Below are 20,941 nucleotides of genomic sequence, written 5' to 3' on the forward strand. Positions count from 1 at the left end.
GCCTCTGGCCCACCAACCAATCCAGCCACTCTGTGTCCTCTAGTCCCCCTTTCTTAAACTTGATGACTGTAGAGCCCTTAGATGGCCGGGCTAGTCCACCTATCTTGTAACCCCGCCTTTTCTCACACCCTAGATAATCCCTTGCCTGCGGCAGGTCGGTGGCGGTTGCTGGAGAATGCGAACCCTGGGAGTTAATTTTTATTACATTGTATTTGTTTGTTTGTTTGTTTAGTGTGTGTGTGTGTGTGTGTGTGTGTGTGTGTGTGTGTGTGCATGTGCACGTGCCACTGCACGCTGTTAGAAGTCAAAGAAGAACTGTCGGACTCAGTTCAGTCCTACAGCTAGTGGGTACTGGGGATGAAATTGAGGTGATCAGGCGTGGCAGCAAGATTCTTTATCCACTGAGCTATCGCATAGGCCCCAAACTCTTGGACTTAGAGGATGCACAGCCGAGCCCAGATTTGAGGGAAGAGAGGAAGAACAGAGGGAAGAAAGAAAGGGAGCAAAATAGGTAACATGTGGTGACTCTGCCTTTTGTGGGGCAGGACACATCTCTACTTAGCTGGCATACAGGCAGTCAAGGCCTCAGATGTTTCCTGGCAGAGCTTGTGGGTCATGGAGTAGCATGATTACGAGGGTAGGAAAGGTCTCCAAAAAGGTGTGTGCAGAAGTTGAGAGCATTTTGTCTGAGGGTCTCAACCCAGCTGAGCAACTAAAAGGTGTCACTTTAGTAAGTCATTCACAGACCCCATGGGGGCAGGTGCACCTTACAGGAGATCTTACCCATAGAGGATGTTAAACCAAAACGCTGGTCTCCAAGGGCTCTCTGAAGTATAAGGGCTCTTTGAGCTGGGCATTGTGGGCTGCATGGCCAGTTCTCCAGAGAAAGAGGCAGGGGGATCCTGCGTTCCAGACCAGCCTGGGCTACTTAGCAAGGCTTCCTGAGCCATGGCAGTGATAGCTAGATAAAATAAATGAGTCTTGGAACAACACCCTGAAAGTTCCAGAAGAAGGGCTAGAGACCAACTGGGATGGTGTCTGCTGGATCCAGAGCTGGGAGCATTTTGAGGGCTGGGTAGATAGCTCAGTTGGCAGGGTCTTCTGTAGCATGCAACAAGCCTTTGGTTCTATCCCCAGCAACACATAAACTTGGCATGGTGGTATGCAGCTACTATCCCAGTACTTGGAAGGTGGAGACAAGAAAATCAGGAGTTCAACACCCTCTTTGGCAATATAGTGAGAGATAACTTGAAGTCACCCTCGGCTGTATGAGACCCTGTTGCAAAAAAAGAATAACAGCCAGTCATAGTGACACACACCTTTAATCCCAGGACTCAGGAGGTAGAGGCAGGCAGATCTCTGTGAGTTCAAGTCTAGCCTGGTCTACATAGTGAGTTCTAGAACAGCCAGAGTAAGACCATGTCTAGAAAAAACAAACAGTAACACCAAAAACAGAGTTGTTGGTTTTGTTTTAAACTAGGTCTCACGATGTAGCCTTAGCTGTCCTGTAACTCAATATGTAGACCAGGCTGGCCACCTCAAGCTCACAGAGATCCACTGTCTCTACCTCCTAAGTGCTGGGATTAAAGCTGTGCCCACCACACCTGGGGTGAAAAAAAAAATCCTTTTTAGAACCCAGTGTGGTTCCAAAGAGACCTGTGTCTCAAAAAACACACAAATGGGGGGAGGGGCATTTTTATAACAAAACTTAAGGGAAAGCAGACATGAACGGCCTCCATTGAATTTCCATGGCTCTAGGTAGAGAAGCAGAATACTAAAGGGTAGTAAAAATAGAGAAGGTTAGGGAGATGGCTCAGCAGACAAGGACTCTTGTAGCCCAGCCTGAGAACCTGAGCTCAATCCCCCAGGACCCACATGGTAGAAGAACAACTCCTTCAAGTTGTCCTCTGACTTATACATGTACACACACACACACACACACACACACACACACACACACACAGAGAGAGAGAGAGAGAGAGAGAGAGAGAGAGAGAGAGAGAGAGAGAGAGAAGAGAGTGTTAGTATTTTTTAACTCAGTTGGTTGAGACAGGAGGATCACATGTTTGGGTCCAGCCTACCAAGAAAAGCAGGAGGAAGAGGATAGGAAAAGAAAAGAAAGAAAAGCAAGCAGCATTTTAAAATAAGGGTGTAATTACATAATGAAAAGTACTTGGTGCATCTGGGGTGGCTAGGGTGGTAATCAGGATGCTGTGTAGGGTGTAGGGGGTATCTTGAGAATTCTATGCAGTGATTGTTTTTGAGACTGGGTCTCAAGTAGCCCAGGGCAGGCTCAGACTCCATTTGAAGCCAAGAATGACCTTCAATGCTCCTCTTAGACCCATCTCCCCAGTACTTGGATGAGAAGTGTGTACCATCACACTTGGTTTATGAGGTGGTAGGGATCAAACCCAGAGCTTCATGCATGCTAAGCAAACATGGTCAGCTGAACTATAGTCTCAACCCTTAAGTCCAATATATATTGGGGGGAGCAGATAGCACATACCACAAGTGAAAGCCAAGACCAGAGGCCAACTTTGTGGAGTGGGTTCCAGGGATCAAACTCAGATCTCCAGGCTTGCCAAGCAAGCACCCTTGCCTGATGAGCCTTCTCCCGGGCCTGAAATCAATATTTTAACATTCAGGAAGGTGTCATTTGTTGGTTTGGCTCACAGGTCTTAACTAGTTGACTTCCTCATTTCTCTCTCCCCTCTTCAAACTTCGATTGAGTATCTCTCAGGGGATGGTAGCTTATTCGGGTGGCCTTCTGATGAGCTTGCCTTCCCTGTGTCTAATCATGATCACATCTGTTGGCTGAGTATCATCTACCTGTGGTACTTTCTGCCTTGATGATCCAGAGCCACTCCCAGAACTAGCTCCCTATGGTCTGTCACTCCAGCTTACACACACACACACACACACACACACACACACACACACACACACGGCAAACACGTGGTACACACGTGAGTAATTCCTCTCTTCCTGACATTCACAGGGTTGCCTAAGTAAGGTGTGGCTAGAAGCAAGGGGCTGAGCTTTCTCCATTCCCAGTTGTAACCAGCTGGGTGAGGTAGTGCGTACTTGTAATTCTAACTCTTCATGCTGTGCAGGCTAATGGATTGCCACTAACTTGAAACTAGCCTAGGATACAGAGTGAGTTTCAGGTCAGTCTGGGCTACAGAGCAACACCCTAAACAATGGGCCAGTGAGATAGCTCAGTAGTTAAAGAGGCTTGCAGCCAAGTCTGAGTTTGTTACCCAAGACCCACATTCTGAACTCCATACATGTGTCATGGGGCATGTGTGTACACACATGCAAAAGCAAATAAATGTAACAAAAGTTGTTTTGTTGTTGTTTTTAAGCAAACACATGCTTCAGAAGTGGCTCATTTGGTAAAAGCATTTGCCTCACTAATGTAAGGACAGGAGCTCCATCCTTAAAACTCAAGCAAAAAGCCCAGTGCAGGTACCCCAGCAACAGCAGGTGGGAGGAGCTAAGTGGGTCCCTGGAAGCTTGTTTGTTAGCTGGCTAGCTTAGCTTACTTGGCAAAATCTCAAGGTAATGAGAGACCCTGCCTCAGCAAAAGGTGGACTGTGACAGGAGATTAACCTGAAAAAAGCCCTTTGTCATCTGGGTTTCATCCCACCGACAGCTCAAGGAATATCTTAATTACCTAAAATGGATGGAGCAGGTGCCATGTAAAAGCCCTACAAAGAGTTATGTGGTTCAAGACTCCCAGGTTGGGGCTTTCCCGCAGCTCACTAGCCCGCTCCCACCCTCAGGAGTGTTCTCTCCTCAATAAACTGTCTCTATCCCTATTTCTAACCATGTGTCCTTGGTCAGCATCTTTGCTGGGGACGCAAGAACCTGAACACTACGGCAAGTGCTTGAGGGCTCAGGTCCATATCAGAGCAGAAGCACCCCCCAGTGACATCCGAGCTTGTCTTCTGGCCTCCACATGCACATGCCCATGAACATGTACACCTACAGAAAGCAAACAAAGAAGCCAAAACAGAGTTGTGCTCATACAAGGATACAGAAATGGAAGAAAGAGAAAAGGGGAAACCCTCAGAGCCGAATGCCTTTCTTTGGACTCCTGATCCTGTCGTTCTGAATGTTCCCACCTCCCAGACCTGCTGACTGTCATCTGTGTGAGCCTCTGACTCCCCTGCCTCTTTGGTGACAGGTTCACACACAGCACCCTTCCTGTATTACATCTAGCTGCCCTGAGGCCTGACCTCCCACATTCTGTCCATGGCCAAGGGATCTTCCAAGGGTTTATTAAATCTGCTCTGTGTTTAACTGGAATTAACTCTCCATGGGCTGGGGAGGTGGTTCAGCAGTGAAGAGCACTGATTGATCTTCCAGAGTACCCAGCTCAATTCCCAGCACCCATATGGCAACTCACAAACATCCAAACCTCCAAGTCCAAAAGATCCAATCCTGGCCCCACAGGACCAGGCATACATGTGGTGCACAGACATATATGTAGGTAAAACACCCACACACATAATAATGATTAAACAACAACAATAAAATTTTAAAAATACTCTACCATTGCCAACCAGGAGATGAAGCCAGGCAAGTCAGGGTGCAACTGTAACAACAGCCACTTGGGAAGAGGTAGCAAGAAGTTAAGTTCACTTGAACTCAGGAGTTTCATTTAGACATCCTAGGCAACACAGCAAGATCTTATTTATACTTGAAGATTTTATAGTTGGCAAAATGGCTCAGCTGGTCAAGGCATCTGCTAGCAAAGCTTGATGACCCAATGGCTTGAGTTTGATCCCTGGGACCCACACAGTGGAAAGAGAGACTTGACTTCTGAAGGTTTGTCCTCTGATCTCCACAAGCACACCGTGCCTTAGGTACAGCCACTCACATACATACCAAATGAGTAAATAAAAATGTCATAAAAGGCCAGGAGTGGTGGCACATGCCTTTAATCCTAGCACTCAAAGGCAGAGGCAGGTGGATCACTGTGAGTTCAAGGCCAGCCTGGTCTACAAACTGAGTTCCAGAACAGGCAAGGCTACACAGAGAAACCCTTGCAGCATGAATTCTAATTGGTCTTAATAATAAAAACCTGGAGCCAGATGTCAGCTGAAAGATCAGTAAAGGAGCCAGCCACTAGAGAGACTTCTTACCTCTACCAAATCCTCAGCCTGAAAGGGCTGAGCTCCTGTCTCCACCCAGCCGTACCACTTCCTGTTTCCTCCTCCCAAGTGCTGGGATTAAAGGTGTGTGCCACCACTGCCTGGCCTCTAGTGGCTAGCTCTGCACTCTAATCTCCAGGAAAGCTTTATTTGTGAAAGCACAAACAAAATATCACCACAAACTTTATCTCAAAAACCAAACAAACAGAAGGGCTGTCAAGATGGCTCAGAGGGGAAAGGTCCTTGATGCCAAGTCTGACAACTTGGGTTGGATCCCTAGGACCCACATAGTAGAAGAAAAGAACTGACTCCCACTGGTTGTCCTGTGAACTACACACACACACACACACACACACACACACACACACACACACACACACCCTGGGCACCAGGGGTTCCAGGGAACCTCTGGGAGAGACAAGGAGAGGCAACCATTCTAAGATGTTTCCAACTCTATGAAGAACTCAGAAAACCTTTTTCACTGGCTCCTGCTTTGTCCTGACTTATTATCTCTACAGAACATATTTTATACTAACTTGTTCCTTTTTGGCTCATGTGTTTTTGTAGGATTATTTAAATAAAAAATCCTAGTAAGTGTTCTGATTTTTGTTTGCTTTTTATTGGAATTCTTTTAAATAGGATCTCACCAGATTGGCCTCAAACTCATACAGATCCACCTACCTAAGTCTCCTTAGTGCTGGGATAGAGGCAGGTGCCGCGATGCCCAGCTAAGTGTTCGGGTTTTTGTTGCTGCTGTTTTGTTTTATTGTGTATGTTATGGGTGGGTTCACATGTGTGCATGTGCATGTGTGTGTCAGAGGTTAACAATGTGTCATCCCTGATTGCTCTTTATCATTATTTTTATGTGTTTGGGTGTTTGATGTATGTGCACCACATGTGTGCAGTGCCCATGGAGGCCAGAAGAGGGCACCAGATCCCCTGTGACTGGAGTTACATACAGTCATGAGCCACCACTTGGGTGCTAGGAATTGAACTCTAATCCTTTGGAAGAGTAGACAGTGCTCTTAACCACTGGGCTATCTCTCCAGTCCCTTAGTTCATTTTTTTAATTTTGTGTTTGTGTTTGGGTGGAGTGCAGTACCTGCAAAAGGCCAGAAGAGGATATCATGATTCTCTGGTGCTGAAGTAACAGGAAGTCATGAGCTGTCTAGTGTGGGTGGTGAGAATTAAACTCAGGGCCTCTGTAAGAACAGTATGTGCTTTTAACTTCTAAGCCATTTCTCCAGCCTCCTCCACCTTATTATTTATTTATTTATTTTTAGTCAGACTCTGTCATGAACCTGGAGCACACCCACTTAGGTAGGGTGGGTATCTGGCCAGCAAGCTCCAGGGAGTCTCCTATGTCTGTCCCCCTGGGCATGGGTGCTCAGGATCCCAACCCAGGTCTTCATGCTGGAGTGGCAGGTACTCTGTCAGCTGAGCTGCCTCCCCAGCATTGTTTTGTATTTGAGAGTCTCAGTTCATTGCCCAGGCTGGCCTCAAATTTATGCTCTTCTTATCTGAGTCTCCTTAGTACTGGGACTACAGGCTATGCTAGCATTCCAGGCTTGTTTGTATGCCTAATGTCTATTTAGAAATCAAACGGCAGAGCAGGGGATGTAGCTAAACTGTAGAGTGCTTCCCTGGCATGAACTTTGGGTTTAATCCCAACACCAAATGTACTGGGTGGGGGGGTCACAAACACCTGTAACTCCAGCCTTGGAGAGTTGGGGGCAAAAGAATCAGGAGTTTATGCTCATCCTTAGCAACACAGAGAATTCAAGGCCAGTTTGTGCTTGTAGCCTGGATTCCATCCCCACCACGACTAGCCTGGTCCACATGGAGAGTTGCAGGCCAGCCAGAGCTATGTAGTGAAATCCTGTCTCAAAAAAGGGGAAGGGACAAGCTTAGTAGCATATTCTTGCCATCCAATTACCAGAGAGGCAAAGGCAGAAGAATACCAGCAGGAGTTACATAGAAATAAAGATCCTGTCTCAAAAACCACACATACACACAATTTTTGGCAAGTTTGAGGCCATCCTAGGCTACAGTATGGTGACACCCTGTTTTAAACAAAGGTCAATAAAACAGGACATTGAAGGGCATAGCTCAGTGGTAGCACACTTGCATAGCTTAAGGAAGGCTTTAGGTTTGATGTTGAGTGCCAGGAAGAAATGAAAGAGAGGAGGAGGGAAAGGGGGAAAGCCTGCTAAACACAGAAAGGTTTGTTGTTGGGCTTCCTGAACAAGTACTCTGGACTTAAAGGATTCAATTGGTTTTCAGTCTCTGTTCTGGGGAAAATATGGGTCTCACTATGCAGCCCTGGCTGTCCTGGAACTCTGTGTGTGTAACAGGTCCCCAGACCCTACCTAGCACAACTGACTCCATGATGGATGTACCATTCAGGCCAAAAAAACTCAACACATAGACCGCACCACCAGCCAAAATGAAAACAAATGCCTAATCCATCAAAGTCCATAGTTCTGGGAAGTCTCTAAATGTACTAGCCTTGCTTTTCAGCTTCTGTAATCTTCTGTGGTGGCTACCCCACAGCAATGTGGACCTGCCTCTTCCTCCCAAGGGTTGGATTTTTCTTAAAAAGACTTCTTTCATTTTTAAGTATGTATGTGCACGAGTGTCTGTGGGTGGGCATGTGCACATGAATGCAGGCACTTACAGAGGCCAGAGGAAGGTGTCAAGTCCCCTAGAATTACAGGTGGTGTGAGTCACCAGACATGGGTGCTGGGACTTCCTCTGCAAGAGCAGTACACACTCTTAACTGCTGTGCCCTCTCTCCAGTTCCCAAATTCTTTTTTTCTGTGTGTGCACATTCCTGCAGTTGTGTGTGTGTGTGTGTGTGTGTGTGTGTGTGTGTGTGTGTGTGTGTGTTGGGTGGAGGGCATGTTCACTCTCCTTGTTAGTCTAAGTGGGAGATTTCCCATTGAGAAGGCATTTTCACACTGAGAGTACAGTCAAAGCCTCCCTTAGCTGGTAGTGAGACCTAGGTAGTCGTGGTGGTAGTGATGAGGCAGGATGAGTTTTTTGTTTGGTTTGATTGGTTGTTTTGCTTTTTAAACAGCTCTCAGAAGCTGAAGATTTAGCTCATCTGGCGAGTGTCTAGCATCTAGCTAGAGTCCATCCCCAGCACTACATAAACCTGTGTTATGATAACACAGGCCTGTAATCCTCAGCCTGCAAACCCTCCTGTAATCCTCTCAGGTGGTGGAGACTCAGATGCTGGAGGCAGGAGGATCAGAAACTCAAGGTCATCCTCACCTATCTGGAGTAGTTTGAGGAGGAGAGATGGGGGAGGAGGAAGTAGTCCCAGCCCCCAGCCCTCCTCCCTGACTCCTCTGGCCCTGCACACCCACCTCTACCATCAGGCACACCCCAGGCTGAGGCAAGAGTTTGTCCCTACCCCAGCCCTTCAACCTTCATGCTGGGCCACAAGCCTGAGCAGAGACAATCAGGCTAGTACCCACCCTGGGTTGGCTTCCTGTGGCTGGGAACGGCTCCTGATGCCAGGCCAGCACTGGAATAGGGATAGTCCTCTGCTCTTGGTCTTCCCTGGCTAGAAGTCTGTGGTACCTGGGCCTCGACTGAGTTTTGGCACCAGGTGGGGATGCTTAGGCGTTGAAGGAAATGCTTCCCAGAACCACGTTCCGACACCTGCCCAGATGGTGCATCTGCAGAATACCAGTTTGCCCCCACGGCCAGGAGTTAGTGGGGCTGCAGACTTCTACTGCAGACTTCTAAAGACCCTCTCTCTAGGGAATCTCTCGCCTTGCTCGCAATCGCGTGGCGTGGAGTGGGGTCGACCTGGGAGCGACTTTAGCAAGGCGGGGCCGAGCCATCCCGGGGGCGGGGCGGGGCGGCTCCTGGGCTCCTGGCCCAGCCCGCCCTGACTCACCCTCTCCGGCCCGCCCGGGAACTCTGCGGGAGTCCCAGTCGATCCATTCCCTGGGATCTACGAGTTGGGCCCCAGAGTTTCATCCCTGAGCGGTGAGTAAGTAGCTGGGGTTGGGGGGCTTTTGTCCCACGGGTGGAGATCAACCTGGAACCAGGGAATGGCTCAGGGGAGGATTGCTCAGGTGTGGGTGGCCCCGTGGCCTGGGCGAGCGCAACCCCCACACACATTGGGAACTGGGGCTGGGAATGGGAGAGGGGTGCCCTAACCCTCAGCCTGGCTCCCAGGAGCCCGTCCTGGGAACCAGGCAGTCCGGGACAAGCGAAGGAAGGGAGATCAACAGGCAGGCAACGACTTGGGGAGTCTTGATTTACACAGCCTGTCCCAGCAGGGGTAGTGAAGGTAGCTGAGAAAGATAGAAAGCTTGTCTCAGTGAGCGCCCTCAAAAGTGCAGAACCCAATCTCACCAACCTGCTCCCTACAGTTCTTACACTTCAAGATTCCAAAACCCCTTCCAAGTCCCAGCAAAACAGGCTTGGGAAAGTGCTAGCCTAGGAGTCCATAGCTTCTCCCCGCCCCCCCACAAGACTTGCCACTAGGGGTGACTTTTTTTTTTTACCTCAGTAACTCCCTTGTAAAAAGAATAGGAATTGAACTTTGAACTTTCTGGGGTTTTTATGTGTTTACATTGTTTACTTTTTATTTATTTTGTATGTATGTGTGTATACACACATGCCATGGCACTGTCACAGAGATCAGAGGACAGTTGCTACAGTTGGTTCTCTCCTTCCGCCTTATGGACCCCTGAGATAAACTCAGGTCTTCTGGCTTGGCAGCAGGGGCCTTTACCCAGTGAGCCATCTCAGCAGCCCTGCTATTTGGGTTTGGAGTTTGGAGTTTTTGTTGTTGCTGTTTTCCTTGTTTGTTTGTTTGAGACAAGGTTATATAATGCAGGCTTGACTCTAACAAGCTCGATAGGCAGCTGTCCTCCTGCCTCTGTCCTAAAGGATACAGGCATGTGTGCCACCATTCCAGGCTTTATGTGGTGCTGGGAATTGAACCCAGGATCTGAGCCGGCACTCTACCAACTAAAACCACATCCCTAGTTCTGAGTTTGTGCTCCTGGCTTAAAGAACTCTTTGCTGTTCCTTCCTGGTCCCTTAGCATATGGTGTGCAGCTGGAGCGGCTGCCCGGGGTTGGGAGCATCCTCTCCTTCCACTTCGGCAGCAGAAGCAGGGCCTGGATGCAGGGAGGAGTTTGTATGATCCTCCCAAGCCTGGCCTTCTGGGGCACCCCTCTGGGTGTGGGTGTGGGTAGAGATCAAAGATTGACTTGGGATGTCCTCCTCAATGGTTTCTCCACTTTATTTTCTGAGACATTTCTCACTAAACCTGAAGCTCCTGGTTTTTGGCTAGACCACCTGGCCAATGATTCTCAGGGATCCACCTATTTCACCCCACTGTGCTGGGTTATGGACCTAGCCTGCCCTGTCCACTCCACATGGGTGCTGGGAATATCACTTCGGTCCTCAAATGTGTGCAGCAAGCTCTTTACTGGCTGAGCCATTGGGGTGCTCTCATTGGATGGAACAGAGCAGGTGCCATCCAAGAGGAGAGGGCCTGACAGGCTCAAATGATACTTGTAACAGTGAAATCTTCCAAGACTTATGTTCATCCTCCAAGAAAAAGGCCCCTACACTTACGTTTCCAAAATTGAGATAAAATTCAGCATTAGGCTGGACATCACACTTCTGTGATCCCAGCACTTAGGAGGCTGAGGAAGGGGGATTGAAATTTTGGGTTCATCTTGTGCTACACAGCCAGCACAAGGCTAGCCTGGGCTACACAGCAAGACTTTGTCTCAAAAAAAAAAAAAGTGAGGAAAGGGAGGGCTAGGGGTGGCTCAGTGGGTAAAGTGTTTGCTGTGAAGGCCTGAGGACCTGAGTGTGGATCTCCAGTACCCACATAAAAGCAGGACACTGTGGAACACATTGGTAACTTTAGTGGATTCCAGGGCTGGATGACTAGCCAGTCCAGCTAAATGCCAAACCCCAGATTTCAGTGAGAAACCTTGTCAAAAAAAAAAAAAAATGAGGGTCAGTAAAATAGCTTAGCAAGCCCAAGCATCTGACTTTGATATCCAGAGCCCACATAAAGACAGGAGAGAACTGATGCCACAAAGTTGTTGCTTGATCTACACACACGTACACACACGTACACACACGTACACACACACACACACACACACACACACACACTCACTCACACTAATAAATAAGTTGGATAGCGGTAGAAGACACCTACCATCAACCACTGGGCACCCACATGCATACACCTGCACATATGCATACACAATATAAAATAAAAACCCTTAAAAACCAAACAAATTAGCACTGAGAGCAGTGAGAGGCATTCTTTCATACAGACCCCCTTGCTGTTTTTCTCTACACATCCCTCAATTCTGTGAGTCCCTCCTTCTAAACCCTCCCACCAGCTCTGTTCAGACACAGGGAAAGGGGCCAGCCTTGTATCTGCCTGCTAGAATTTAATGGCAGGTTCTGGAAGGTTGAGTTTGAGTCATGGGGCCAGACAATGATAATCCCTGTGTCTCCCTCTGATTGTGTGTGTGTCTGTCTGTCTACATTGTGTGTATGTCTTGTTCCTGGGAGCTGAGCAGAGGGCTCCTGTTTTCTGGCCTGTGACTTGTGAGAGTGGGTTGGCAGCACTGGGGAACGTGTACCGTTGTGAAATGGATCCTGGAAGGTGGAGACGGGAGTTGGTCCCTGCTTTTGCGTGTGCAGCATGCCTTGAGCAGAGCCTCAGAAGGATCTACCACGGCTGCCCTGGGTGACAGGAACCCAATGTGGGCATTACTGTCCCTTGCTTCAAATGTCACCCCTGGATCTCAGTGAGATGCTCTGAGTTCATTTTCTTTTAAGATTTTATTTTTATTTATGTGTTGTCTTGTGTGTATGGCAGAGATTGTTGTGCATTAAGTATTCCAAGAGGCCAGAATAGGATGTTGGGTGACTGGAGGCTCTAGAGCTGGAGTTACAAGTGGTTGTGAGCCACCCAGTATAGATGCTGGGAATTGAACTCTGGTCCTCTACAAGAGCAGTGTGTGCTCTTAACTGCTGAGCCTTCTCTCTCTCCCCTCTGGGTCATCATTTCTATCAGATAATGGAAATTGGGAATTTTTTTCCTTCAGTACTGGAGACTCTCTTGCAAACACTCAATACTGAGCTACAGCCCCAGGCTAAGGGGGCAAAAAAAATGTCTTTTTGCAACATGGTTTCATGTAGCCCAGGCTGGCCTTGAGTGCCCTATGTAGCTGAGGATAACTTTGAACTCTGATCCTCCTGCCTCAGACCCCCAAGTGCTGAGATTACAGGCATGTGCCATTATGCCTGGTTATGTGGTGCTAGAGACTGAATCCAGAGAACTGTACTTGCCAGACAAGTGCCTATCAACTAAGCCATCTCCCCAGCCTGAGACTGTTTCTTTAAAGCTTTTTTTCTTAGGACAAGGGAGTGTTTGGTGAGCATACACGACCAACTGTCATATAAAGGATCTTGTTCTCTGGTCAGCTCTTGCATGTATCTGATTCAGGATGAACTGGGGGCCCTGTCTTGTCTCTCTTGTATAGGAAGACTTAGTGCCTGCTCCCTTTCCTACAGACCCTCCTACTATATGGAGATAAATACCCCAGAGTGGTAACGAGGTCTGGCTGTGACCTGTCTCAGCCTGGTGAATAGGCTCTGAACCCCCCCCCCCTTGACTTCACCCACTACAAACCACTGGGAGAGACAGACAGAAAAAGGAGGCGTGGGTGCGTCACAACAGTTGCCTGGTGGCACAGATACCCCATTTTCGGCCAGAGCCACAAGTAATCAGTACAAAGGGCTCCTAGGAAGCTGTTGATTTTGTTTCTTTCTCTCTTTCTCTCTCTGTCCCCCATCTCTCTCGAGTGTGCGTGTGCGTGTGTATGAGTGTTTGTGTGGGGGGCGGCACCTTCGGTCATGTGTCTTCCCTCATCACTCTCTATCTTTTTTGAGACAGAGTTTGAATTGAACCTGAGGCTTGCCAACTGGGCTAGGCTAGCTGACCAGTGAGCCATGCACCACTCTGGCTTTTACGTGGGTGCTGGGATCAAACTCATGTCCTCACGGCTGCGTGACAAGCACTTTATCTACCGGGCCGTCTGCTTGCCGCTTTTGTTTTGCTGCATTGAGACAGGGTCTCTCTCTGTAACGAAAATGCTGGTCCCAAACTCATTTACGTTACAGCTTCCCGAGTGCTAGGATTACAGTGCCGGCCACCATACCTAGCTTCCCAGGAACTTGTTTAAGATAAAGGATAGACGAGGCTGGCAATATAGCTCAGGGTGAAGGCACTTGTTACCAAGTGGGATGATCTGGGTTCCACCCAAAGACCCACATGATGGAAGGAGAGAACGGACTCTTGGAGTTCTTCTCTGACCGCCATACCCACACCATGGCACATGTACGTACACACGCACACGCACGCACGCACACACATACACACACACACACACACACACACTCACAAAAGGCTTGGATGCTAACAGGGGGTGGGCTGCCCAGAGACCCTCACTTCTCGCTTCGCCCTCTGCGCTGAGCAAGTAGCTGACTTCCTGGAAGAGTGATGTCCTAGCTTGCATCCTACACCCCCGTGTGACTTAGGCCTGGCCTTTGCAATAATGATACCTTAGTAGAAAAGGAAACCAGAGATAGACAGAGTGGGCTGGCAGCCCTGGAGCCTGGCAGCCCAGCCCTGTGCCAGGCTCCAGCCATAGGTGTCACCCTGAGAGTTTTCCAGTTTAGGAATCCTCATGCTTCAGACATTCCAACACATTCCTCCCTCTCGGGGCCCAGGTTTCTTCCTTCTACCTCAGATTCTGGGCTCTAGTCCCTATCTGAACACTCAGGTGTCTTGGCACATGCCTCCAGGGCTCAGTAGCCTTCAGCCTGGCCACTCCCTAACCCTCCAGGCCCTTAACTAGAGCACGGCCACGCTCCAGCTTGCTTTTCCCCAGCCTGCTTTTCCGGTTGGGGATTGGAGGTGGTGCCCAGAGCACCCCTGTCAGGGGGCACACCCCGGAAGTCTTAAGCCCGGGGACACTCTGGTGGTAGGGTGGAGGTGAGAGGGCAGATAGAGAGAAAAGCATACAGAATGAATGTCATAGGCTTCGTCCTTCAGAGGCGGTGGCTCCAGGAGGAGGCTGGAGAGCAGCTGCCCTGTGTTTTTACTCTCATGAGTTCTGAGAGGGCAGGCAGAGCAGCATAAGTGGGGGCTTTGGGGAGCAGGAAAAGCTACGAGCCTGGGGAGGAGTGAGTTCTGAAGGAAGCAACAAGCCCCAGGCTACCAGGAGAGCCATATAGCTCATAGATTCTCAAAGTTCTGGCAGGGCTGAGTGTATTGGGAGCACTGGCCTGTCTGCTCTCTCTGGGCTTTCCTAACAGGCATACCCTGCTCTCACCATGTCTCAACCCCTCTTGTCTCCCGACTCCTCTAGGCAGGATGATCCCAGTGGCGGAGTTCAAGCAGTTCACAGAACAGCAGCCTGCATTCAAGGTGCTGAAGCCCTGGTGGGATGTGCTGGCTGAGTACCTTACTGTGGCCATGCTCATGATCGGGGTCTTCGGGTGCACCCTTCAGGTGAGGAGTGAGACAGAAAGGGCACAGCTGGCAGCCCTTAGGATTAGACTTTGAGGAAGTGCCTTCTTGACAAGGGGTGAGACGTGAAGAGGCAGGGCTGCGCTGTGGTACCGAGCTCTCTAGACAAGAGTCAGAGCAGACAGGGGAAGGGGTGTGAAGGATCTGGGTTTCACTTTGGCCATATTCGTGGCCATGCTAATGACTGGGGTCTTGGGTTGCTCTTTCCAGGTGAGGGGTGAGGCCAGAGAGTGGTGAGGATGTGAAGGAGTGGCGCCACACCTTGGCAATGCTCCTCATGAGGGTCTTTTTTAAAAAACGTATTTTCTTTTATGTGTATGAGTGTTTACCTGCATGTATATACGTGTGCCACATGTATGCTTGGTACCTGTGGAGGTCAGAAGAGTGTATATTACGTTCCTTGGAACTAGAGTTATGGATGAGAGGTTTTTTTTTAGGGGGGTTGTTTTGGTTTTTTTGAGACAGGGTTTCTCTGTGTCGTCCTGGCTATCCTGGAACTAGCTCTGTAGACCAGGCTGACCTCAAACTCACAGAGATCACCTGGCTCTGCCTCCTGAGTGCTGGGATTAAAGGCGTGTGCCACCACCACTGCCAGCTGCTGTTTTTTATTTATTTATTTTTTCTGGGTTCAAGTGTTCTTAACCACTCTCTAGCCCCTTCTGCCATGAAGACACTAGTCTTCACTGTGGCTGTGCTTCTGACTGGGGTCCTGAGCTGCACCCTCCAGGTGAAGGGCAGGACCATAAGGGAGCATGGTTTTACCATGGCAACGCTTATGATTGGGGTGTCCTAACTGCACCATACAGATGGGTAAGGTCCTGCTATGATGATGAGATGGGAAAGTGTCCTCAACTGCACCCTCCAAGTAAAGAGTGATCTCTAAAGGGGTAGGCCTTGTACTTGAAGTCCTGAAGCCTTTAAGTCACCCAAGAAGAGGGAGAGAGAGCCTGGGCATCTTGGTGAGTGCCTATAACCCTAGTTCCTCTGTAGGCTGGGACAGGAGGATGACAAATTTGAGGCCAGCCTAGACATCTTAGCAAGACTATCTCTCAAAATTAAAATTAAGGTCAGGTGTGGTGGTATACTTCTGAATTCCTAGCACAGAACATGACTTGGGATTTAGGTTCAATAAAAAAAAAAATCACTAATAAAATAAAAGAAGGGGTTGGGGATTTAGCCCAGTGGTAGAGCGCTTGCCTAGCAAGTGCAAGGCCCTGGGTTCAGTCCTCAGCTCTGAAAAAAAAAAAGAAAAGAAAAGAAAGGAAAGTCAAACAAGAGGGAGCCATTGCCAAAGCTCACACACAGACCAATTCTGACCCTTACTTTCCTTGTCTCCATCCCCACAAGCAGTGTTACTAAAGTCTACAGTAACATTAGGGTGTTTCCCCCACTGACACACTTTTTTCTTTCTTGTGGCAATAGGGATAGAATCAAGGCTTCCAATGCTACACAAGGTTCCTACTGCAGAACCTAACTCTCAGCCCCTCCCTGGGGGATTCTGGGCTAGAACTCTACCACTAAGCTGAATCCTGCCCACGTCCTCTCTTTGACCAGTGTCTACTGAAGTTGTCTAGAAGTTGCGCCCACTCTGTAGCCCAGGCCTCAGCTTCCCAAATAACTAAGACTATAGACTAGTATAACCAGCCCAACTTCCTTTTCTTATAGATGGAATTTTGTTATTGATGGAACTTTAAAATTTTTTTAAATTTATTTGTTTTTTTTGGGGGGGGGCAGGGTTTCTCTGTGTAGTCCTGGCTGTCCTGTAACTCACCTTCTAGACCAGGCTGGCCTCAAACGCAGAGATTCACCTGCTTCTGCCTTCTGAGTGCTGGGATTAAAGATGTGCACCACCATGTCTGGCTTCACAACTTAAAAAAAAAAAAAATAGATAGATGAACTCCCGATCCTCTTGCATCAACTTCCCAAGGACTGTATTACATATGTGCACATAACACTCAGTTTATACAGTGTTGGGGTGGGACTCTAGGGCTTCATCATGCTAGGCAAACACTCTACCAACTGAGGTATATTTCCACCCTAAATGTCTCCTTTCTGGAAGGATCTAGTCCTATAGGATTCATCATAGCCTCACTATGATTACCTGTGCAAAGACCCTACTTCCAAATGAGGTCACAGGGATTAGGGATTGGGATTTAGTTTCTTTTTTGTGGGACCACAGTTCAATACACATATACCCTCACACTCTTTTTTCTTTTGAGACAGAGTGTCTTATATCCTAGGCTGGCCTTGAACTTACTATGAAGCCAAGAATGACCTTAAACTGCTCATTCTCCTGCTCCCATCTCCTGTGTGCTAGGATTATAGGTATGTGTCACCAAGCCCAGTTTATGCGTTGGCGAGAATCAAAACTGGTGCACGCTAGGCAGGCACTCTACCAACTTAGCCACATCCCCCCCCACACACACCCATATTCTTTTCATGTGAAGACAGATGCTGAAGTTTAACAGCTCTTCCACATTTAAACAGCTAACAGCAGTCGAGGATCAGGGTCTCCCACCTCAGCCTGGTTCTCTTCTGTACAGTTCCCCAGTTCCTTCATTGTCTCTCACTCTTTGCCTATCCCCAGGTGACACAGGACAAGATCATCTGCCTGCCCAGCCATGAACCCCGAGAGAACTTATCAGAGGCTCCTTGCCAGCAGCTGTTGCCTCAAGGGGTCTCTGAGCAGATGGGGGGCCTCCGAGAGCTTAGTGGCCTCAAAAACAACCTAGATCTCCAACAGTATAGCTTTATTAACCAGCTCTGCTATGAGACAGCCCTTCACTGGTATGCCAAGTACTTCCCCTACCTGGTGGTCATTCATACGCTCATCTTCATGGTCTGTACCAGCTTTTGGTTCAAATTCCCTGGCACCAGCTCCAAGATTGAACACTTCATCTCCATCCTGGGCAAGTGTTTTGATTCCCCATGGACCACTCGGGCCTTGTCTGAGGTATCTGGAGAGAATCACAAGGGCCCAGCTGCTGGACGGGCCATGGTGACCACAGTAACCGCAACAGGGGCAGGATCGGGAAAGGCAGGTGAAGGTGAGAAGGAGAAGGTGCTAGTTGAACCTGAAAAGGTGGTGACTGAGCCTCCAGTGGTCACCCTGCTGGACAAGAAGGAGGGTGAACAAGCTAAGGCCCTGTTTGAGAAGGTCAAGAAGTTCCGTGTGCATGTGGAAGAGGGTGACATCCTCTACTCTATGTATATCCGGCAGACAGTGCTCAAAGTGTGTAAGTTTTTTGCCATCCTGGTTTACAACCTGGTCTATGTGGAGAAGATAAGCTTTCTGGTGGCCTGCAGGGTGGAGACCTCAGAGGTCACAGGGTACGCCAGTTTCTGCTGCAACCACACCAAGGCCCACCTCTTCTCTAAGCTGGCCTTCTGCTACATCTCCTTCGTGTGTGTTTATGGCATCACCTGCCTGTATACGCTCTACTGGCTCTTCCATAGGCCCCTCAAAGAGTACTCCTTCCGTTCTGTGCGTGAGGAGACAGGCATGAATGACATCCCAGATGTCAAGAACGACTTTGCCTTCATGCTCCACCTCATTGACCAGTATGACTCCCTCTATTCTAAACGGTTCGCCGTCTTCCTCTCTGAAGTCAGCGAAAGCCGCCTGAAGCAACTCAACCTCAACCACGAGTGGACACCTGAGAAGCTGAGGCAGAAGCTGCAGCGCAACACGCGTGGCCGGCTGGAGCTGGCCCTCTGCATGCTCCCTGGACTGCCTGACACTGTCTTTGAGCTCAGTGAGCTGGAAGCGCTCAGACTTGAAGCCATCTGTGACATCTCCTTTCCCCCAGGGCTTTCCCAGCTTGTGAACCTTCAGGAGCTCAGCTTGCTTCACTCGCCAGCCAGGCTGCCCTTCTCTTCACAGATCTTCCTGCGGGATCGCCTGAAGGTGATCTATGTCAAATTTGAAGAGCTCCGAGAGGTGCCCCTCTGGGTGTTTGGGCTTCGAGGCTTGGAGGAACTGCATCTGGAAGGACTCTTTCCCCCAGAGATGGCTCGGGCTGCCACCCTTGAGAGCCTCCGGGAGCTTAAGCAACTCAAAGTACTGTCTCTGCGTAGCAATGCAGGGAAGGTGCCAGCCAGCGTGACTGATGTGGCTGGACACCTTCAGCGACTCAGCCTGCACAATGATGGGGCTCGCTTGCTTGCCCTCAACAGCCTCAAGAAGCTGGCGGTGTTACGGGAGCTGGAGCTGGTGGCCTGTGGGCTCGAACGTATCCCCCATGCAATCTTTAGCCTGGGGGCTCTGCAGGAACTTGACCTCAAGGACAACCACCTTAGGTCCATTGAGGAAATCCTCAGCTTCCAGCACTGTCGGAAGCTGGTCACTCTCAGGCTGTGGCACAACCAGATAGCCTATGTTCCTGAGCACGTGAGGAAGCTCCGTGGCCTGGAGCAGCTCTACCTCAGTCACAACAAGCTCGAGACTCTTCCTCCCCAGCTTGGCCAATGCTTTGGCCTCCGCCTGCTGGACGTGTCCCACAATGGGCTTCGTTCCCTGCCACCTGAGTTGGGCCTCCTCCAGAGCCTCCAGCATCTAGCTCTCTCCTACAATGCACTAGAGAGCCTGCCTGATGAATTATTCTTCTGCCAGAAGCTGCGGACATTGCTCTTGGGCTACAACCACCTAACTCAGCTTTCACCTCGTGTGGCCACCCTCCGAACCCTTAGCCGTCTGGAGCTCAAGGGTAACCGGTTGGAGGCTCTGCCAGAAGAACTCGGTGACTGCAAGGGGCTGAAGAAGTCAGGGCTGCTGGTGGAGGACACCCTTTACGAGGGACTGCCTGCAGAGGTTCGGGAGAAGATGGAGGAGGAATGAAGCCTGGTGGGGGAAGGGGCAGGTAGACACGAGGCCTTCAGATGCTGCTTCTGCCCAGCTTTGTCTTGCAAGGGAAATGTCCAACAGGCCCAGCAGGATAGAGAGGAGAGCCAGACATGTCAGTTTTGTGCAGTTCAGACAAGATCCTGGGACTGGTTTGTCTGGGGGAGAAATAGGAGCTGGTGGATTTGGGGTGTAACCCACAGGGAAGGATTAACTCAGTCTTAGATTCTTGGACCAAAACCATACCTGTGTCTTTGGCTGGCTGGCTTGTCCTCCTCTGAACATTCCAGCTTAATTAGTGTCTTATACAGGAGTGGGGGGAACACAACCCAGTGGGATTTCCAACCCTCCTCAATGACAAATCAGCATACATCTAGGGTTCTCTCCTAAGGAGAGGACACAGGGATCAGTTCCAAACTTCCTTATCCCAACTGTAATGCCAAGTCCTTATTTTATAAGTCCTTTGCCACAAAGATGGGTACTTAGAACAATGATTCTCACATTTAGCTATGTAATAAAATCAGCCGAGGAGCCAGGAAGAAAATAAAACATCCCACACCCCACCCCTGAAATACTGACTCACAATTTTTGGGTGGGGGCCAGGAACCTGCTACTAAGTAAGTATGCCAAGTAATTCTGATTCAGGTGGTCCTGAGACCGAATAATGGAGCTGTTGACATAAAGACTGGGCAGGGACCGTAACTCAGTTGGGAGAGTGCTTGCTTAGCATACCGGAAGCTCTGGGTTCCATCCCAAGCATTTCATAAACCAGGAGTGGTGGAACATGCCTATATAATACTCTGGAAGTGGAGGGAGGAGGATTGAAAGGTTGAAGCCAGCTTGGGAGACATAGCAGAACTTGTCTCCAAAACAACTAAGAATGGAAACCGGAATGTCCACATACAGGGCTCCTCTTCTGGAGCCTTGGAGAATCCCAAGAAGCTAAGCACTGCATTTCCTAAGGAAAAGGCTTATTTAATATTTATGAAAAACTCTGTAAACAAAGTTAGGCAGTCACAGATCCCCATTAGACTACTACTGTCTTAGTCAGGGTTTCCATTGCTGTGATGAAAAAAAACCATGACCAAAAAGCAAGATGTGAGGAAAGGGTTTATTCAGCTTACACTTCCACAGCACTGTTCATCACTGAAGGAAGTCAGGACAGAAACTCAAACAGAGGCTTGCTCCGCCTGATTTCTTTAGAACCCAGGACCACCAGCCAAGGGAGGGAACCACCCACAGTGGGCTGGGCCCTCCCCCATCAATCACTAATTAAGTGCCTTACAGCTGGATATTATAGAGACATTTTTCTCAGGTGAGGCGCCTTCCTCTCTGATG

General features: G+C 49.2%; 1 protein-coding gene across 1 annotated transcript; it reads left to right on the forward strand.

The window, feature by feature from the left end:
* The first annotated feature begins 14,607 nt into the window (after window positions 1-14,607).
* Lrrc8e (leucine rich repeat containing 8 VRAC subunit E) lies at window positions 14,608-19,600 on the forward strand. Its single transcript, XM_052755498.1, has 2 exons — window positions 14,608-14,745; window positions 17,351-19,600. The coding sequence occupies exons 1-2, from the start codon at window positions 14,608-14,610 to the stop codon at window positions 19,598-19,600; spliced, it is 2,388 nt and encodes a 795-aa protein (XP_052611458.1).
* The last annotated feature ends 1,341 nt before the right edge of the window (window positions 19,601-20,941 follow it).

Source organism: Peromyscus californicus, unplaced genomic scaffold (assembly GCF_007827085.1).
Source record: "Peromyscus californicus insignis strain IS unplaced genomic scaffold, ASM782708v3 Scaffold_2__1_contigs__length_46816999, whole genome shotgun sequence".
Taxonomy (NCBI): Eukaryota; Metazoa; Chordata; class Mammalia; order Rodentia; family Cricetidae; genus Peromyscus; species Peromyscus californicus.